Below are 19,420 nucleotides of genomic sequence, written 5' to 3'. Positions count from 1 at the left end.
TCCAGTGGCACATTTTCTCTTCCGTAAGCACTGGTGAATATAGAAAAGATGGAAAATTATGCTGTCAACCAGCCTGTTCCCACTCGTTGTTTATATCCTGGCTGCTCCGTGGATTTAATTGGAATTAATCCTGATTGCAGCCTGTGTACAGGGATCAATGGGAGGTTTTTGTCTAGGCCTGATGCTCGGTGAGGATCAGCTGGTGAGTGCTGTGCAGAAACGCGGCGAGTGGGATTTAATCCTTCCCCCGTCTTCGCTCCACGCTTTTGTTCGTTCCTAGTGCAGGATCCGGCCGGAGTGGGTGATCCATGCCCGGCTCCTGCGGGATGCGCCGCGGGAGCATCGTCCCCACGACCTTCCCCAGGGCCAGTTCTTCTCCAGAGCGTTCCCTCGCTCTCTTGGCAGCTTCCCATGGCTGAAGCGATTCCTTTTTACCTTTCGGGAAGGTTGAGCACTCGCGCTCAGCCTTCGCTAACAGCTCCTTATGTAACAGCCGCCCCAGCGCGGCTCCGCTCCCGCTCCTGCGCCAGACACGGGATTTCTCCGCGCGGTGGCACGGGCCGGACCCGCCGTGGGCTGGGGCCGGGGGCCGGCTCTGGTGTCCCGGGCCCGGACGGGGAAGAAACGCCGCGGGTGAAGCAGGGCAGCCCCGCCGCCTGTCGCGGGCGAGCTGGATTGATGTCGCGACATACGGGTGCCGGGAGCGGCCGGGCCGGCAGGTGGCGCCAGCGCGGCGGGCGGGGAGGGCCTGAGGGGCAGCGCCGGCCCCGCCGTGAGGGCGGGCTCGGCCTCACCCTCAGGGGCGGTGCCGGCCCCGCCCTGCGCTCCGGGCTGCTATGTGGCTCGTCTTTCTTTTTTCTTTTTCTTTTTTCTTATTTTAAATTTTATTTTGAAATAAGAAAGCGAGATAAAAGAGAGAAAATACAAGAGAAGCCCCGGGTGGGGCGTTGTGAGGGGAGCGCGCGGCCCCGCCCAGGTAAAAGGGCGGCCCCCCTGGCTCCCCCTTGCCCCTGTATTTAACTGCATTTCTGGTAATAATTGCGTTTTGCAAAGGTGAACTGTAAGTTTCTGTGCTCCTCAAGGTCTCACTGAGCACTGAAGGGTGAAGGGGATTCTCAGCGCTGTTCCTGCTGGGCTCCCAGCTGTGTATAACCTCCCTCCTCCTCCTCCAGAGGTGTCTGCCTCTCTTCTATCCATAAATACATGGAAATCCTAGTCAGAAAACAGAATAAATATGCAAACAGCACCCTGAAAGAGGAGAACTTCACCCCAAGGGTTGCGTTGGTGGGTGCCATGTTGTTCCTGTGGAGAGTTCAAAGTAATGCATCATTTAGTTGGTTTTATCTGGATTAGTTCATAAATAAATTGCCAGGACCGGTCACAAAGTCAGTATTTGCATATGGAGACAGAAATATTAACACCTGTTAAAAAGCTTTTGCTTGTCAAATGCTTATGTAGCTTTTTCAGAATCTGTATTTTTTTTCCCATCAGTTATTTGCACGATTTTGTAAAGGTATGGAGGTCATTTTTGTGCTTGAGGCCAAGTTATTCACAGTTCCATATGCTTTAACCAACACTCACAGATCTCTAAAGCCAATGGTCTGCTTTTGAAAATGACAGTTGTGGGGGTGTTTTGCTGCACTATTCCATCCATGTTCTGCTTTGTGGAGCTGAACATGACAATCCTGGATGTGTGTATGCAGCAAAGCTTCTGTGCTTTGGTAAAGCACTTAATTTTTTTGAGAATATTTGTTCTCTGAAAGAGTGGTTGGTATCTCCTGTTCTTGATCTTGTCTTCAAGTAAAAGTCACTGATTTTTGAAACCAAGACTCCTGAGCTTGACCTTTACGATTTTCTTCCAGTATATGAGCACCCTCTAAATGCTTATATTTCTTTGACAGAGGGTTTTAGGAAGAATCTGATGGTGAGGAGAGGCTAAGGAGAAGACTCAGGATGACGACGACGGTAGCGACAGATTACGACAACATTGAGATCCAACAGCAGTACAGCGACGTCAACAACCGCTGGGATGTGGACGACTGGGACAATGAGAACAGCTCTGCTCGGCTGTTTGAGCGCTCCCGCATCAAGGCCCTGGCTGGTAAGCACTGACTTGGGGTTTAGGAAAATAAAATGATGGGTAACAAAGCTCTCCTTCAAAATACCTCCATCTGGAAGTGTGCAAAACAGCCCACTAGTCCTGGAAAGAGGAATGTGGTAGGTGGAGGTAGTTGTCATGCAGTAATGAATGATGGGGCTATGCATTCTTTGTGAAATGCTTGCTGTCTTCTGCTGAATTCCACTGTCATCAGCAGAGAAATGAAACTGGATTGGATCTTTTCTCATTTGAAAGAAGATTGCGTTTGATTATTGCGTATTAAAGGCTATACATTAACTGCATTTGTTTATAGAGCAAAGAGATTATGTCATGTCCTCTCAGCTCTGAGTCACTGCCCTGCAAAGCAATTTTTATGCATTCTGTAAATGATTTCCTGACTTTTATGGTAGCATGCCCACATTTCTGACCTCTGAACAAAATGTCTTGGCAGTGTGGGACAGGCACAGAAAACAGCTCAAAACTATGCTGAGCATTCTGCTGGTGAAATCTGAGCTGCAGGAATGGTTTTAAACCCGACACTTCATAAGGTGTTGAGACAGGTTTATTAAATCAGCTGCACTGAGACAAAGGTATCACCTGTTCCATTTGTGATTCCAATGGGGCTGGGGCTGGAGTGCAGCGTGCCCTTTCTGCTCTCCTCTCTGGCCATGGAGGTGCATCAGATGCCAAACACCTTTACGTGTCAGGCACAGGCCAGGATCAGGTGTGGAGCTCAGCAACAGGGAAATGGAGTAGTTCATGCAGGTGGGCAGAGAGCAGATCACATAACTCTTCCTGGGGATTGTAATGCTATTGACTTAATGGAACTGCTCACAGGGAGGGGACATGTGTTAAATTTTGCTGCTTTTAATTACAGCAGTTCCCGTCATGGCGTGCATTGGGAATGATAGGGGAAATGCCTTCCCTGGGCAGGGCTGTGCTGAGTGGAGTCAGAAGGAGCTTGCTGGTACCTGTGGAGAGAAATAGAATGAATCTTAGCTTGGGTTGCTTTATTTTAATAGTTTACTCTTGTTTGGGGAAGAAACTGTTTTACTCCTGCCATGTGAGCGGTTGTAGGTTGTATCCTGTTCCTTGGGTGGGAAATGCTTTTAGTACAAAGCTCATGAGCCATGTTTGGGTCCCAGATCTCACCTTACTGCAGCTGCTTGTTCCACTTACTTTTATAGCAAGCAGAGCTCCCCACCTGAGTAATGAATAATAAAGATGAAACTCTCATTTCAAGGAGAAGTAATGTAAGGAAAGTACTTGAATTATTTAGCTAGCCTAAAACACATACCCATGGCAAAGCAAATAATTTTGCTGAAGATTCAATTCAGATATTTAAACATTTTCCCTCACAGTATGGTGTATTTATTTTTCTTCTGAATAAGCATTACTCATGATTATTTTAATTTGATACATTTCCATACCTATAATTCTCTGTGGTTGGTGCTGAGAATACTGTGTGCTGCCAAAACTTGGCTTAGCATCCTGCATTGCTGCAGCACTGCTGGAAAGCTTAATCATGGTGCAGGGAGAGAGGAGTGAGGAGAGGTTTGTATTTCAAATCCAAGGTTATGGTTAAAGGCTGAGCTATGCTACTCCTGGCACTGTTCAACATTTGTTTTCAGATATGCTGTCTGGTGGGTAGTCTCCCCTTGCATCTCCCCAGAAAGGCACTGGCAGGTCTTTAACAGCTGCAGCCTGGAGCTGGGCTGGCAATAATCTCTGCCATTGTCCTCTCTCAGTGGGGACAGGCCCTTTCTGGAAAGGTGCTCTCTGACTCAGCTGCTGTCACAGGACTGGGCACAGTGACCACGGGGTGAAAGCCTGGTGCACACACAGTCAGCTGGGACATGTCAGGAGGTGTTTCTGGGCTCTGCAGCCCCTGTGTGTGAGTGGCTGTCACCATCATTTCCCTCTGTGTGAGCCTCAGTGCTCTCTGAAGCAGCTGTGTGCCACCTTTGGGGTCTGGATTCCCTGAATAACTGCAGCTTGACTTGGGTGAGAGCTGGCTCTTTGTGGGCACGAGCACCTCCCTACATCTCCAAGCCTGGGCATCCTTCTGACAATGACATTTCTCTGTCCAGAGGTCATGGGTGGGCTGCGTCTCAAGAGTGCCTGTGGCTGTCCCCTTGCAGTGTGTCAGTGACAAGGTATCACAAAAGGCTGTCAACATCTTGCAGTCTGTGAAATGCTCATGCATCATCATCATCATCATCCCCTTGTCCTAATAGGAAAGGTTTCAAATGAACACACCAGGCACTGGTTCCTTGAATTTCATCACCAAGATGCAAGCTGCTGTATTCCAAAGCAGAACAGCTGTGGGCATGTTACAGTGCCTGACTAATGGCTCTGTGTTCTCTGCAGGTGCAGGCATCTTCTTTCCACACTCTTCCACAAGCTGTGAAGTGCCTCTTTGGCGGGGCTTCCATCTCATGTTCATTCTGCTTCACTGTAATTGAAGTGAAACTTACTTCCTTTGAGGTGAAGCAAGGCAAAGAGTGCGGAAATAAGAAGTGAGGTTTGTAGCCAGTGTCTGATACTCCACTGTAGGAAGAATCCTGATGGCCCTACATTCCATCGGGATGTTGAAATATTTAAACAACAAAGGCGGAGGTGGTGGTCAGAATAATCTGTGATTGGAACAATGTCCTGAAGGAAAGCTCAGGTAAAGAAAGTATGATATAATAATAGAAGAAAACCAGTGTTGTTAGTACAGCATCTGATAATCAATGTTATTAAAGCAGTCTGTGTACCATGAAAACCAGAATGCAAAGGGTTCTTTTGGTTTAAAACCAAGAAATCATCTGGGAACTCAACTTTCAATCAGAATCCAGATTTGGAGGGATATGCAACCAGATTGGTTGCCATTCATGTTGAGGTAATTCACTCTGCAACTGATATGAGAAGAAGGTAACTGATCCCTTCTTCACCAAGTAAGGTATCCCACTGTAGGAAATCATCTTTCACCTGTCCTTGTTCTCCGTGGTTCTTTGGAAGGTCTTGCTGGAAGACCAGGTAATTCTACCTGCTCTGTAGGAGTCAAAAAGATATCGTGTTTGTGCAAGATTCCTCATTCACAAATCCTCAAGGGTTGGATTTCGTCTGTCTAGGACCATTAGCTAACAGGATTTGTTGTGCAGCTCCTTGTTGCACAAAGCTCTTGCAAAAACCTTGAGAAACAGTTCAGTTGTTCAGCAGAATTTTTCCCACTCAGCCTTTGAGTTGTGAGGCTCAGGTGTGCCATGCTTGCCAGCTCAGGTGCTGTTTTCAGTAGTGTGAGAGTTGTCACCTCCAGAACTTTCCATTCCTTCAGTTAGCTAATTCAATATTAAACTTGGCTACAGTTACTCGCTTTTCTGCTCATTTATATTTTGCCCTTTTATCCTCTGGGTTCATCCAAGTGACCAGAAGGTCTGTGACTCAGCTCTCTGGCCCATGAATTAAAAACAATATCAAAGTTTATGAAATGAGAGGACTTTCCTAGTCCTAGTGTGGGCAGGAGTGTGTTCCTTTTCCAGCCTCACCCGTGTGGCCGTGCGTAGGTTGGGGCACTCACTGGTGTTGCACAATGTGGTGTTCATGAGCCTTGCAGGGCAAGCCAGGAGGCTGCATTTGTTGTGCAGCTTTCCTTAGTTGCCCAAAATAGGCTCATCATTCATGCCAGTCCCTTAAATTCTCCCAGCAGCAAGAGGGGGAAAAAAGCATTGAAATTGTTCCTGAAGTTACACTATTGAATTTTTTTTTCTTTCTAATATAATGCAACAGCCATTTCATAAGGTTAAAAAAATTAGAGAAAACTTCTAGTGGGAAAGTTCTGGGTACCTTAAGTGGGGCTAATTAGCCCCTTGTGGCCCTGATATTTGAGCCATTCCCCTCACAGCTGCAGTGCAAAAAGTCAGCAGTACAACCCCACAAAGAAGTGAAAAGGAAGATTCTGCTTCTAGTACTGACTAGGTATCACACACCTGCCTGGCCCTGCTGTCGAGCATCTCTCTCATAGCAAAATTTCTGTTTCACTCTGAGCATACAGAATGAATTTCAGGTCTCAAACCAATAAAAAAGGGCAAAGTACAATGACTTAGAGCTCAAGAGAACAAACGTTGGATTTGTTCTTGGCTTTGAAAGAGCATACTGAGAATAAGCTCTTGCAGGGCGTTTCCAAAGTATCCTGTCCCTGAGCTGTCCAGAATTTAAAAATCAGTCACTAATTTTAATAGCAGCAAGTGATAAGAAAGGAGAGCTCAGCAATATAGTGATGCTAGTAAATCAACTTGAGAGGGCATGTGAAGGATTCACTTGAGACTAAACAGAAATAAAAGAGCAGTGAAATCTGCTCTGCACGGGTGTGGCAGAGCTGGTTGTCAGCCCGTGCGTTTGTTTGGAGCTACAGGCTAACGCAGGCATACCCAGCTGAGCGTGGAAAAGCTTATTTTCAAAAATCTTGTTTTGCTCAGATAAAAGTTGATGGAATTATTTCAGCAAAAGCTTTTCCAAATGTTGACCTCACCCTATGCTTTCCTTCTGGATTTTGCTTCTGGAACAATTTCTTCTGTCGTTTCTACCCCTCTCAGAATGCGCAGTTGTTAGAAGCAGCAGTGTCATTTGGTGTGCTGTGTGTCATGCAGGCACAAAGGGAAGGAGCAGGGCAGCAGAGAGGCTGCTGTACTGCCACATGTCACCTGTGGTGCTGGGTAGGACTCTTGATGCATGCTGGGCTCTTATCAGAGAGCAAGGAAAAGCTCAGCCCATCTGCCACTGTGCATTTATGTGCTGGCTTTTAAAGTTCCCTTGGAGAGCTGCTTCTAAAGCAGATAGCAAAAACCAGATAATAAATAATACTTTGTTCTTAGTGGGTTTATTTTTAAAGTTTATCAGCAGACTGACCCAAAAAGAAGAGCCAGTATCTCTGTGAAATATAAAATAACCCACAAGTAGAAGCAAACAATGTATTCAATGATAGAAAATGTAGCTCAGTACCCAGGTAATTTGTATCTTGCTGCTGTAACAAGGTGATCTTTGGTTTCAGTTGGGCATGGCTGGGGGGTTTGCCCTCTCTCTCTTTAGAGTCCAAGAAGTCATGTTGCAAACTACAAGGCGTAAGTGAGGTTCTTGGTAGTTTGATTAGATCCCTGGCCTTGTGCAGCCTCCTGAGTAGAGAGCCAAGCTGCTGAGAAGTCCTGCTGAATGTACCTTAGGAATTGTCTGGAACTGCGTGTGCCTGTCTGCTCCATGGACAGGATTTATGAGTACTTAGTAACAGAGTGGTGCATGACAGTGGTTGCATCCTGGTGGATGACTGTAATCTGGCATGCATTGTTCAGGCAGGATGAGCTGGGGCTGGAAAAAGAGGATTATTGTTTCTTTGGGGACGGAGCAGGACAGGAGCAGCTCTGGCAGCCCCAGTCCGGAAAGTCTGAGTGCTGCCGTCATTTTGTGTCTCCACTGAAATCCTTTCAGCACTCAGCACTGCTGAGTTGGACACGTATACAGGAGAGCCCAGCATCTTGCCAGCATGAGCCTGTGTTGATTGATCCCTGGATCCTGGAATTCCTGTTCTTTAAGCTCCTGGGCTGGAATACAGGTCCATATCTGCTTCTCATAGTTCCTTGAGGAGAGCTCCAAGCATCAGCCAGTCCTTATGCACAGAGGACTCTGTACCTGGACAGCAATGCAGTAATTTAACAAAATAAGGTACAAGAGAATTCTGTGCTCTAGTTAAGCCTAAATATAAAAAGCCATCTGTACCTAGAGAAAGCTGATGCATGGGTGCTGACTCTGTGTGCATAGGTGTGTTTGCCTTTGGGATATTACCCATGAGCTGAGCATGGAGATAATCCTGCAGCACGTCAGCCTGCATGGCCATACCCAGACATTTCAATGCCATGGCACTGCCCTGACTTCCAGAGGGAGCTTCCTTAGGTGGGAGCTGTGCCTTCATTCCCAGAGCAGCACAGCACATTGCTCTCCTGTCTACTCCAGTTTTCCTCATCCATTCATCCCCATGGCATTAGAGAAGAGTAAGAGCACCAAGGGACGTGCTTTTGGCTGCCCAAAACACTGAGCTGAGTGGGAGGCAGTGTTCAGCATCAGCAGGGCAGGAGTTGTGAAGGGGGGGTAAAGAGCTCTGGCTGCAGCAGCTGCTCTGGGAAAGGAGAAATGCTCCCTGGGAGACACCCTCTGTGCAGTCAGTGAGAGCTGAGCCAGGCACTCTTAAGCCTGGGATAATATGCTGAAGCTGACAATTTAGAGGAGACCTCCCAGCCAGATTGTTACCTGGTATAAACTGGGTTCTCCCCTGGCTGCTCTGAGGCCATGCTGTCTTACACCAGCTGGGAACCTGACCAGAGATGGCCCTTCATGGGAAACCTGAAGACTGAGAAGGCTGCTAATGTTCTTTGCTGTTGGAATCAATGTTTTAGGGATATTTAATACAGGGAAACCATGAGACCCTTCACTGTAATAATGAGGTTGTTTTTAGATAATTTGCTAAATAATCTTAATGGAAAGGATTTTTTCTGTGTGGAAACTACATGCCAGTATTGGCAATATATATATTTTTTAAGGTTAGGACTTCTCTCAGGGGTGAGCTTAGCTGTGGATGAATTTCAAAACCTAGTCATGAGTCTGTAATTCCAAAGAAGTCTTTCCACAAAAAATGTGTATGCAGAAGAGAATGTTCTCATCTCATGTCTTTAGCATCTAACTAGCAATGTTTCTGTATTTATGTTATTTATTCAGCCAAATCTGCAGTGTGCCTTGCATTTTCCCCTTCTATTTGTTGCTGGGATACTGCCTGAAAGCACTCCCTGAAGTATAAATAATGTCTAACAGAGCACACTGCAAAGTGAAATTCGTGCAGGATTCAAACATGTTTACTAATTTCTGTTAACCTTGGAGCTCTTCTAATGGGGAAAGATTAGTGATGAAATCATTCCCTAGGATCAGAGCTTTGATTCTTATCTTGAGGTAATATCCTGGAGAGATATAAACCCAGATTGCCTGGAGACGAATTTCCTTGATGGGGAAGAGGCAAAAAGAACAGGAATGGGGATGAGAACCAGCCATGTAGAGAGGGTGATGAAAATCCACTTGTAAGTTCCACTTCTTTAGTTTCCAGCATTCTCCCTGACAGTTTCCAGCTCTTTTACTGAGCAAGGCAATCACTATTAATTTTTTTGTCAACCACTTTGTATGTGTATGTTGTGTGAGGATTTTTTCAAGTTTTTCTTCCTTTATTAAGCCTTGAAGGCAGAGAGGTGTCAAGTGGCAGTGTTTGCACATCCCTTTGTACAATGTATTATTTTTTCAATACATCATATAAAAATGAAGTCCATTGCTCTGGAATAATAACTTCATGAGCTGGACACAGTTAATACTTGTCAACTGATCACTGTGCTTTTTTGTGGAAAGTGGCAATTTCCAGATAGGAACATACTCTGGCTTGTGGAGATTTTAAAAGATCACTGTATTCTGCTGCTTGTTTCCACCCAATTTCCATTTTACTCAAGAGTAGCAAGACGTTGAACTGTCATGCCTGAATGATTATGGTGTAGCAACAGTGTATCTGTGTTCCTGGTCAGACTGAAAAGAAAAAGAAAGAGAAACAAAATGGTGCAAAAGGGAGAAAAAGGATTGTGGGCATTTCTGTGTCTCTCTCCCATACATATAAACATAGGTGCAATTCAGGTGGAAAGCAAAGGAGACAGAGGCAATGACAATAATGCCAGCTTCTGAAAAAGCAAATCAAAACCCATCAAAAAGAATTTTCTGCATGAAAATGAGCAAGTGTTTTCATGACAAAATTTCCCAGCCTGTAGTGTGTTAAGTTGTACCTGTGCAGTGTGCTTTGTTTGAACAGGCTTTGTAAGGGCTGTCCATCTATGGCAGGGAGCAAGCCAAGTGCATTCCATGGGCAACAAATACAACCTGGGAATGTAGTTACAGCTTTTCAGGGTGACTTCCCTGTGTTGGTGAGTTCATGGAGTATGGGAAGCAGTACAGGCTGGAATGCAAACGCACAGAAACAGAAATTTCTTCTGAAATGTTCTGCAAGTGCCTCCTGTAGCTCTTCCCTGCTGTCCTTCCTGGCAGGTGTTTGACTCGTGCAGTTAGCAAGGACATGCTGTTACAAAAGTCATGTCAACTTCCCTGTTAATCTGGGACTTGTGTAAACTGAAACCTGAAACCAGGTGGAACTGACCCAGTTTCAGTAATAAATTGATATTCTGGCCTGGTTTGTGAGAAAATTCCCAAAGGTTTTGGTCTCAGATGTCACAACCTAGAGATTCACCCAAAGCTGGTTTGTACCTGGGACTCAGAGCTGAGCTGCTGGAAGGCCAGTCCAGGCATGGCAAAAGGAAGGGATGTAAACAGACCCTTCTGTGATAAAAATCCTTGTCTCCTACTTTTTCATGGGCCTCTTTTCCCTGCCTCTGCATTGCACTGGCTCTCCAAAACCCGTGTGAGTCACAGAGAATGTATCTGAAAGGGACTGGGAGGAACCAATGACAGGGTATTGCCACTGTCCTAAAATCTCCTTTAAACAGAAACATTGAGATACTTTCTGCAGTGAAAATATTACTGAAGAGGAGATCTCTTGGTTTGCTTGTGTTCATTTCACCATTTCAGCAGCATGTGAGAGAGTTACCAAGTGTTGCAGGACATGGCAGGTTACAAACTGAAGGCTTCTGTTCCCTCCAATACCTGCAGCAGAGATAATGAGCTTGGCAGCTCATTTCTGCTTGGTGTGTGGGCTGCTGCTCCCTGCTTCCAGCATCTCAGATAAAAACTGGAGGGAAACCAGCTAACTCTTCAGGATTCATGTTATGCAAATTGTCAAATAGGGTAAAAATAACTATTTCCTATTATGTTCTAGAACAATCTCCAGCAAAACCTCTCTCTCTTTGCTCCAATATATAAAGAAAGGTTTTGTTTTTACTGTGAGGATGGAGGCAAGGGTGATAATGAGTTTTGAGTTCCTAATTGTAGCACTTAGGGGATGTGTAGGAACTTTACCCACCTTCAGGAGAGGAGAAAAACGTTACGTGATTTCTCTGGCATTTTAGTTTAATAAATCATCCTTTTTATCTTGGTAGCTTTTTATTTTTTTATTTTTTTTCCCTAGTTAGCCACCAACTAGAGAATTTACAAGAGCAAAAAAGAGTAAAGACAAGGGTGATGATTAACCAGACTTATAATTATTGTAAGCTCTGGCTTAGAAACATTGATAATTAGGAATTTGGAAGGCACTTTTGCTGGATCTAACACTAGTTTCTTCCTTAGAAAGCCCAGTTTTTTCTCCTTTGTGTCAGATCCTGTTCACTTCAGCAGCATTTTTCAGAACCATGTAAAGACAGAGCCCAGGAGAGACCCTTTTGTGTTCTGGGGTAAGCAGCTGTTTCTAAATGTTGCTTGTACATTCATAATATTATTGTATCAACCTCTTGTTCTCCTTGAGGCTTTGCAAAGCTCTGATCATGTCAGCTAGGACACTCTGCATTATGGCTAAGTGGATAATCACTTGTGTTTTATTCACTCTGAACAAGTACACAAGCCATCATCACCTGGCAGGTGCTGTGAGACTGGGACAATTCAAACTGTGCCAGCAAAAGTTATTGCACAGTTATGGGCAAAACATTGAGAACAAAATTTAGAGAACAAAAAAAAAAAAAAAAAACAAACAAAAACAAACCCCAAAACCCAGCACTCTCCTCCCTTTTCAATATGCTAAGATTAATATATGATCTGGTCCTTCTTTTTCTCCACTACTGTAATCACTAATGAATTACACCATGGACCATTTCCAGCTGTGTTGATGTGATAAGTTGCACTTGGCCCAGCACTCCAAAGCTATCTATGGCTTTAAAGCATTCAATCCCCTCCATAACATATTATCTAATTAGTGTTGTCAAGGGCTTAGTCAATTAAAGATAAACAGGGAAAATGAGTAGAACTGGGGTGTCACAAAGGGCTTTGTGCATGCAGAGCCTTGTGATCGATCCGGTGCATCGTGGCCACACGGCAGCAGACAAGGGCTCAGGTTCACTCATTTGCAGGCAGCAGCAGCCCGATGGATTAGGCTTGGTGTGACTCACACCGATGGGGAGCTGGCAGGGTGCCCATTTGGAAGCAGCCTTGCTACATACGGTGTAGCATTTCACAAACACAGACATGTCCCCATTTTGCTTTGCTCTTTCCACTGAATTCCCACCAACCTGTTCAGCAGAGCCTTTAAGATGAACGGCAGTACCCAGCAGAGCAGCAGGGAGGCCCTGGCAGCTGAGCCTGGCACCAGGGCCAGCCCCAGGAGCTGAACCATCAGCAGCAGAGTCTGTCACATCTGCTGCTGGGGGGCACATTGTTCTGCCCAAATGCCAACCTGGATGGCAGCTCAAATGAGGTCAGACACTCACAGCAAGTGCTGCTGACAACACATCAGGTGTCTCTGTTTATCAAACCTTGAACAAAATAAGCTCAGTTCAAGCACAAGTTCCACCCTATTCACTGTGTAGCCTGCATTGCTCCATAGCTGCTGCAATTCCTTCCCTTTAAGGCAGTGTTTAGTGCAAAGGGCAGGCCAGAATTGGGAGGGACAGAGAGAGGACGGGGATAAAAAAATATATTAAACCCCAAATTTTGTTCAGTATCTCCTGAACTTGCCAGTTTCAGTGGTCCCACAGGGGAGAAGCTGAAATGTAAATGTGTGTGTGTGGTGTTAATGCTTCATGATGGGGTGGGTAAGGCCAGTCTGTGTTTTATATGGGCCTAAGCTAAATAAGTATTTTTAGGTTTCAATATTTTCCTTTTGTAATAGTTTACTTCTTAATATTTTTAATAATGACCACATGCATTAGCGCATTGCCTGCCAAAGGTTTTGGGAAAGCTTTCAGCTGGGGAAAAGCTCCTGACTTACGGCCTTCATGGCGTTAAAAATGCTCCAGTTTCCCCGTCAGTCACTTGGACTTTAGTTTTACCTTCTGAGCTCACATAGCAACACCTGTTTGCTCAAGGTGGGACAGAATGAGTTGATATGCCTGCAGGTAGGGCCTGGCTGCCTGCCTGCTCTTGAGGAGAAGGGTTTGCATTTAATAATAACTTAGGTCAGGCATGGCAGGCAAAAGCTGCTGTTGGTAGGAAGCTGCAGGAGAAATATCCGTGATGGAAATAAGCCTGTACTTGTGTGCTGGGCTAAACGTGCTCCTCCAGCTCAACAGAGTTCACTTGCTGTGCTAAAGGCTCAGCTTACCCAGCTCTGCTGCTGGGAATTTGGGTGCCTTTGGTATTTTGTGCTGCCCTTCTTGCCTGGAAAGCCCATGGCCAGGGCTGGTGGGGGTGCCTGTGTGCTGCAGGGACAGCTGGCTGCACAGAGATTATCAGGGGAGGGTTTAGCAGGAGCCATATCAGCCCATTGTTGTCTGGAGAGCAGCATCCTGCCTGCTGGGGCTGCAACTGCAGGTGCTTCCTCAGGTCCCCCTGACTGCTTCCAGATGTGTTTTTAGGGCATGAGCCTGCAGGGCCTGGTTCCCTACACAGCCACTTTGCTCCCTGGTACTGTAAAACCTGTCTGGGGCAGCTGAGGATTCCTTTGTGACCAAGTGGGTAGTGCTGAAGGCATTGAAGGCCAGCTTTCAGAAGTGTTTTAGGCTCTGCTTGAGTTGTGCTGTAGTACCAGGAGTCTTGTCTAAATACAGCTATACTGAAATACCCCTTCCGTAAAAGCCCTTCCGTATCAATATAAATAACTATGGACTAGAGCTATGGTGGTACTTTAGTAAAACAGTATAGTTGAAAGCCATAAATATTTTAAATGCATTTATGACCTCAGGAGTAGTGTGCCAGACATTTTCAACAGTCCAAGTGTTTTTGGAAACCCCAGTTTCAGCTGAGAAATGTCAGCTTCCATCACTTCTCACTAAATTGGCAGTGTTCATGGTTGGACTTTGTGCACATTTGTTCCCTGATGTGCTGGTAGTGGCTGGTTGAATTTCCACCTTGCACAAAGCAGGACCTTGGTCTGCAGTGAGGAGGGGAGTGGGTTGAGCCTCTCCCACAGAAATTGTCCTTACAGAAATTACTATATGGCTCAAACCTTGTGAAATGACAGTATCAAAACAAAGGCAACATTTTGAAATGTTTAATGAAGGGATGGAGTGGGAGGAGGAGAGAGAACATGGATTCCAGTGGAAAGGAATTTGGAAATGCAAGAAGAAAAGAGAAGACATTTGTGTGAACATTATCAGCAGTTTTAAAAATGAGCAGGCAAATGTTATATACCGAGACTATGAATGTGGAATTGACCTTTTAATTTCACTTACAACTAAGTGAGGGCTGGGAGCTCAAGTCCTGAGGGAAAACTGACATCCTGTATCTAATACCATCTGCAGGAACTGGCTTCCAGGGCCAAGCCCAGCTGCTGCTGCCGCTGTGCACGTTTGTGTTTCGGCAGGGTATTGAGGTGCCAGTCAGAGCTCGGCGAGGCATCCTCATTTACGTTAGAGCCCTCCCCCTCCGCGCACAGCCCATTAATCTCGCAGTAATACCCAGCACACTGATAACTGGGCAGGGAGCCACATGCACAGGGCATGTCAAAATCCTCAATATCGTCAAGTAACATAAACCGAAGTGACAGGAATTGCCTGTTTAAAGAGCCTTTCGACAAAGCTTTCGTTTGTTCCCGGTGTGCTGGAGCGTACATCTCCCCGCGTTCCCTCCTCGCCTGGTGCTAAATACTGAATGAGCGCTTCTGTGTGCGTGTGGTGCTTCTGTAAGCCGACAGCCCCGCAGATAAATAAAGAAAAGTGCCCTCCTTTTCAAGTGATAGTAATCTGAGACTTTTCCGTTACATGAGGCTCCTAACAAAAGGTTGTAATTCCAGCTGGGAAGGTACCACCGTGCGCGGCGGCGGGCCGGGACCCCGCGGCAGCCGCTCCCGGCGCGGCGGAAGGACTCGCTGGGGCGTTGCATGAGCCGGGCCGCTCTTCCCCTGCTCCGCCGCCCCTTCGCCCTTGGTACAGCCTTCCTTTGCTCCACCGTGCCGTATGGTAATCGAGTGACATCAGCCTGCGCCCGGGCGGCTGCTGTTTATATTACAAACCAGCAGAAAGGTCTGAGGTGTGCGCGGCTCCTGGGAGCGCCGGCCAGGGCGGCAGCGCGTGGCTCCATGCTGCCTTTGCCTCGGCCTGAATCGCACGCTTGATTTTATTTCACTTGGTTTCGCCAGAGCCAGACGAGCATCTGAACCAGATTCAAGCACTTAAGAGGTGCCTGTTGTGGAACTGGGGAAAAAAAAAAAAACCAAAAACCACCCTCTTGCCCTCTTGGTGCTTTACGTTTGAATCCATTACAGAGAGCTTGCCGCCAAGCCGCACTGCTGGATTTTGAACCGAAGGTGTTATTTACTTAGGGCTCAGGGGGGAGCGTTTTCGCTAGGGACTGACGCCAAACTACCGGAGGAAGCTGGGATTTACCTGGATGTGTGGTAAAGAAACTTGTGGTTCCTTTATGCTGCAGTTCATCGTATCCCTGCGCTACCTGTAAATGGAATTACAAAAATCAACCAGTATGCCCGGGCCGTTGTCCCCAGGATACGCAGCTCAGGTGCCGTATAACTATAACCAGTTAGAAGGACGATTCAAGCAGTTACAAGGTAAGCCTGTGCGGGGTTTTTGGAGGTGTTGCCATGCTGTGATCCTTGTAAACATGTTAGTCCGGGCTTATTCTCTTTGCACCAAGGTGCTAGTGAGAGAGGACGAAATTCGTGCTGTGGGAAAAAGCTCCGAGTTCTTTTAAGGGATACTGTGTGGCTTTTCTCACTCCGAAGGTGTCCCGAGCCTTACACGGGGTCCAGGTGTGTGTCCAGCCTCTGAGCCTTGCAAAGAGGGCTAAGCCACACCACGTCTCTTAGAACAATAAGCGGGAGAGTGAGGAAGCAGCCTGCTATTTATTTTATCCTTAAATAAAGTACAGTTAAAAGCGACCATCACTCAGAAATCCTGGCTGTGTTTGGGTGCAGTTTGCAGAGAAAGGTCCTTTCCAGCCCCTGTGGACCTCCTGCAAAGGCGGGTGGCTTCACTTCTTCAAACGAAGAGCAGTTGCATAATTCCCTAACGAATTCGTTTGCTCATGTTATAGGTATCTGAGAAAGCACTCGTGTACTTTAATATTCCCAGTTTTCTTTGCTTTTAGACGGGGAGAATGTCCTTTAATACGTTCCCCTTAAACTCCCAGTCTGTGTAAGAAGCAGAGGGTTTTTTGGGGGTGCCGTGTGCTCTCTGCAGGGAGGGTAGGCCTCGGCCCGGGCTGCAAACCCCCGGTGCAGGGGGAGGATGGTGCCCAGCAGCTCCGTGCCTCAGGCAGGGTAAAACCAGCCCTGCTGTTTCTCTGTGGAAGACACGTCCCAACAATGAATGAACTCTGGGATTGCAGTTGCAAAATAAAAAAGAATTCTTCACTGAAACCAAACCTCCTCCTCTAGATCCATGTGACTCTGGAGATAGTCCCAGAGCAGCCTGAGTACAGTGAAGTGCTGCCCTTCTGTGCATGTTTCTTAATTTACTCTGGTCTGTGCTGCAAGTGTGGTCTGTGGTTCCTGTCAGAAATGGGGAAAGAGCTTGGTTAGTGCAAAGACTGTTCCTATTTGCTGGCTTAAGGAGGGAGGGAAAAAAAAAAATCTTTCATTCATAGCACTTGGTTTATCTTGTAAACTGGCTCACAGCAATGGCTGCACACTGCATGTAACGAGGCAAAATGACAGCATCCTAAACACTGGGAACATGGAAATTCCTGGGACAAGGCATGGAAAATCCAGGCTCCAAACCTGCACACAAGGGAATGCATTACAGGCTTTATCTTGGACATCTGTCAGGTCTTAGGCTGTGGTACTTGTGCTGGAAAGAACTAAGTTTGTGGCATGAAGAAAAACCTGGCTCATGCCTCTTTCTTTGCTGCTTTAGTTAGCAGTCTAAAGAAGGCAGATTTTATCATTTTCAGGGTCACTGCTTCAGGAATCCATTATCTGTGTGTTTACATCACACTGAAAGAGGAAAGCAGACTGCATTGTTGAAAGCACAGAAAATGAGTTTTCCCTTCAGTGGAATGCACTGAGTTGACTTAAAAAGGTTAAAAAAAGATGCAGTGCTCTCCCTAAAGTACTGCAATTTCCTCCAGCAGAAGAGATAAAGTGCAGTAAATTCTGTGCAGTGTTGCAGCAGACCATCCTGTGGCTGTTTATTCGCATCACAGGCTTGAAAAGGAGTGCTGCCAGTGATCTTGTTCAGGGTGGAGCATAGGTGCAGGCAATGTTGTAAATTATGCACCAGATACTCCATGAAATGCTAAATAACCATACAAAATATCATGTGTGATGGAAAGGGAGTGGCTTAGCTCTGCTGACACAAGAGGTCTTTCCTCGGATTAGTGGCTCTTTGCTTGAAGAATGTCTACAAAGCCATTGTTTTGGAGTTGTAAGATTTTCAGGGCATTCCTGCTGGAAGGCTCTGGTGGGAGCAGGGAGAGTTCTGTGGCACTGGGCAAGGCTCAAGCCCAGCACAGATGAGCTGATTATATGCAATTTTTTAAAATTAGAGATTTATCACCACTTTTACCTCTTTCACAATGGAGGTGTACAAACAAGTGGAGCAGATGCATTTCAAATAATCAGATACTCCTTGATAATTGTTTCACCCCTCCTGCTCTGGGTAGGAGGGTTCTCTGGAGCAGCACCAGCATTGGCACCACACAGATTAACTTCTGCTCATGTCCTTCACACACTGAATTTACCCCTCTTTTCTTCACAGTTCCTACAGTTACCATGTGAATCCCCAACTTTGCACTAGATTATAGCAAGGTACTGTTTAGATCTAGTAAATGTTGAGATTTCCTCAAAAAGGCACTTGGGAATATATTGTTTTATCCAAAATAACACAGAGCAAGTGCTCAGGCCCTGTACAAAGAGAATGGGTAGAAGACAAGTGTCCCTGATCTCCTCTTCCCTAAGATAGACAACACATGAGGTTTGACACTGCCAGCTTCACATGAGGAGAGGAGCCAGCCTAATTCTGCCCCAAAATGCTGTGGACAAAGCAAATTCACACCATACCTGATTCCCTGGGCACTCCTATGTTCCACCTCTTTTAAATGCCTTGAAGTGGTGATTGTAAGGAAGCTAGATGATGGTTGTGGGGTGATTAAAGCAGATTTTCCAGCCGAGTAGTGAAAGCCAGTGCAGGTTGTGGGACTGCACTGAAGGGACCAGACTGGCTCTTTCTGCCCTTGGAAGGGTCACCTGGCAGGGGATCCCAGCTCCCATTTGCCTTGATGGGCCAGAGAGAAGCAGGATGTGGCAGAAGCCATTGCTAGGAGTGAATCAAGACTCTCTTTGTGTCAAAAGAAGCCCTGAAGGCCAGTGTGGATAATCCAGGAGTTTAGCATACTTGAGAGTGCCAGTGAGAATACTGGCACAGGTGTGGGGAGAAAAATGCTTTAGCAAGTTGTGTTTCCTTTATTAAGTTTCAGTAAGTTCCTATTATGCTTAGTTCACCTGGTCCTGGAATGATAAGTGAGCGATCCTATCAGTGGTTGCTATCATTTAAAGCTAGGCGTGGAGTTTTGGTTCTCATGGCCACTTGTGCAGTGCAGAGGGATCAGGTTGCACGGCTGCAGTTACTCCTGCAAGTAAAGACAGAACCCCAAAACTTGTTTGTGGGAAACATGTTGCCGTGGAGCTTGTGCAGGTTCAGTGGAGAGTTTGTCCTGCTACATTTAAGAATTAAATGCAAATTAAGCCAGATATTTTGTTGTTGTTGTTATAAAACGAAGGCTGTCACCCGTGCTATGGTAATGTGGCAGGATCCTGTGGATTGTTGTAGGAGCTGGCAGGAAGAGGTTAACACGAGTCAGGAATTTGGAAGGAGATCCCTGCAGCTGTATCACCTTGCAGCGGGAAGGGCGCACGGGGAAGCAGCTTTCATCACTGCTCCAGGGCTCCTTCCCTCCCAGTTAGCAGGACAGTGGTATTTATTAACATCGCTGGCATTGGGAGCTGGATGACTCTATCAGCTCCTGCCCTGTCATTGGAAAGTTGGGTCTCAGCTCCGGGGCTGTGCCCGAGGTGTGAGATTTCCAGTGGTAATTACAAATGTGAAATCTTGGGGGGATGGGGGTGAGCTAGATCGGCACTCCTGATAAGTGCCAGAGGAAAGGCAGCTTTCAAAGGAGCTCTGCCGTGTGTCCTGCTGTGCGGGACATTTCAGGTTTGGGCATTTTTGTAATGCTGCCTTTCAGGCTGGACACTGGGTATTTATTGAGAGCCTGGTGTGT

The 19,420-nt window shown here is 46.3% G+C and overlaps 1 protein-coding gene across 5 annotated transcripts in view; it reads left to right on the top strand.

Annotated features, from left to right (window-relative positions):
* SPTBN1 (spectrin beta, non-erythrocytic 1) overlaps positions 1-19,420 on the top strand; it is a 115,912-nt gene that overhangs the window by 32,086 nt on the left and 64,406 nt on the right. For all 5 annotated transcript variants that reach the window (XM_058021590.1, XM_058021591.1, XM_058021593.1 and 2 more), the window contains exon 2: positions 1,902-2,101. In XM_058021590.1, the coding sequence (XP_057877573.1) occupies positions 1,954-2,101 (148 nt within the window). In that variant the 5' untranslated portion in view covers positions 1,902-1,953. The remainder of the gene's footprint in view (positions 1-1,901; positions 2,102-19,420) is intronic.

Source organism: Melospiza georgiana, chromosome 3 (genome assembly GCF_028018845.1).
Source record: "Melospiza georgiana isolate bMelGeo1 chromosome 3, bMelGeo1.pri, whole genome shotgun sequence".
Lineage (NCBI taxonomy): Eukaryota > Metazoa > Chordata > Aves > Passeriformes > Passerellidae > Melospiza > Melospiza georgiana.
The sequence above is the reverse complement of the archived record's forward strand: the minus strand, read 5'-3'. Positions and strand labels throughout refer to the sequence as shown.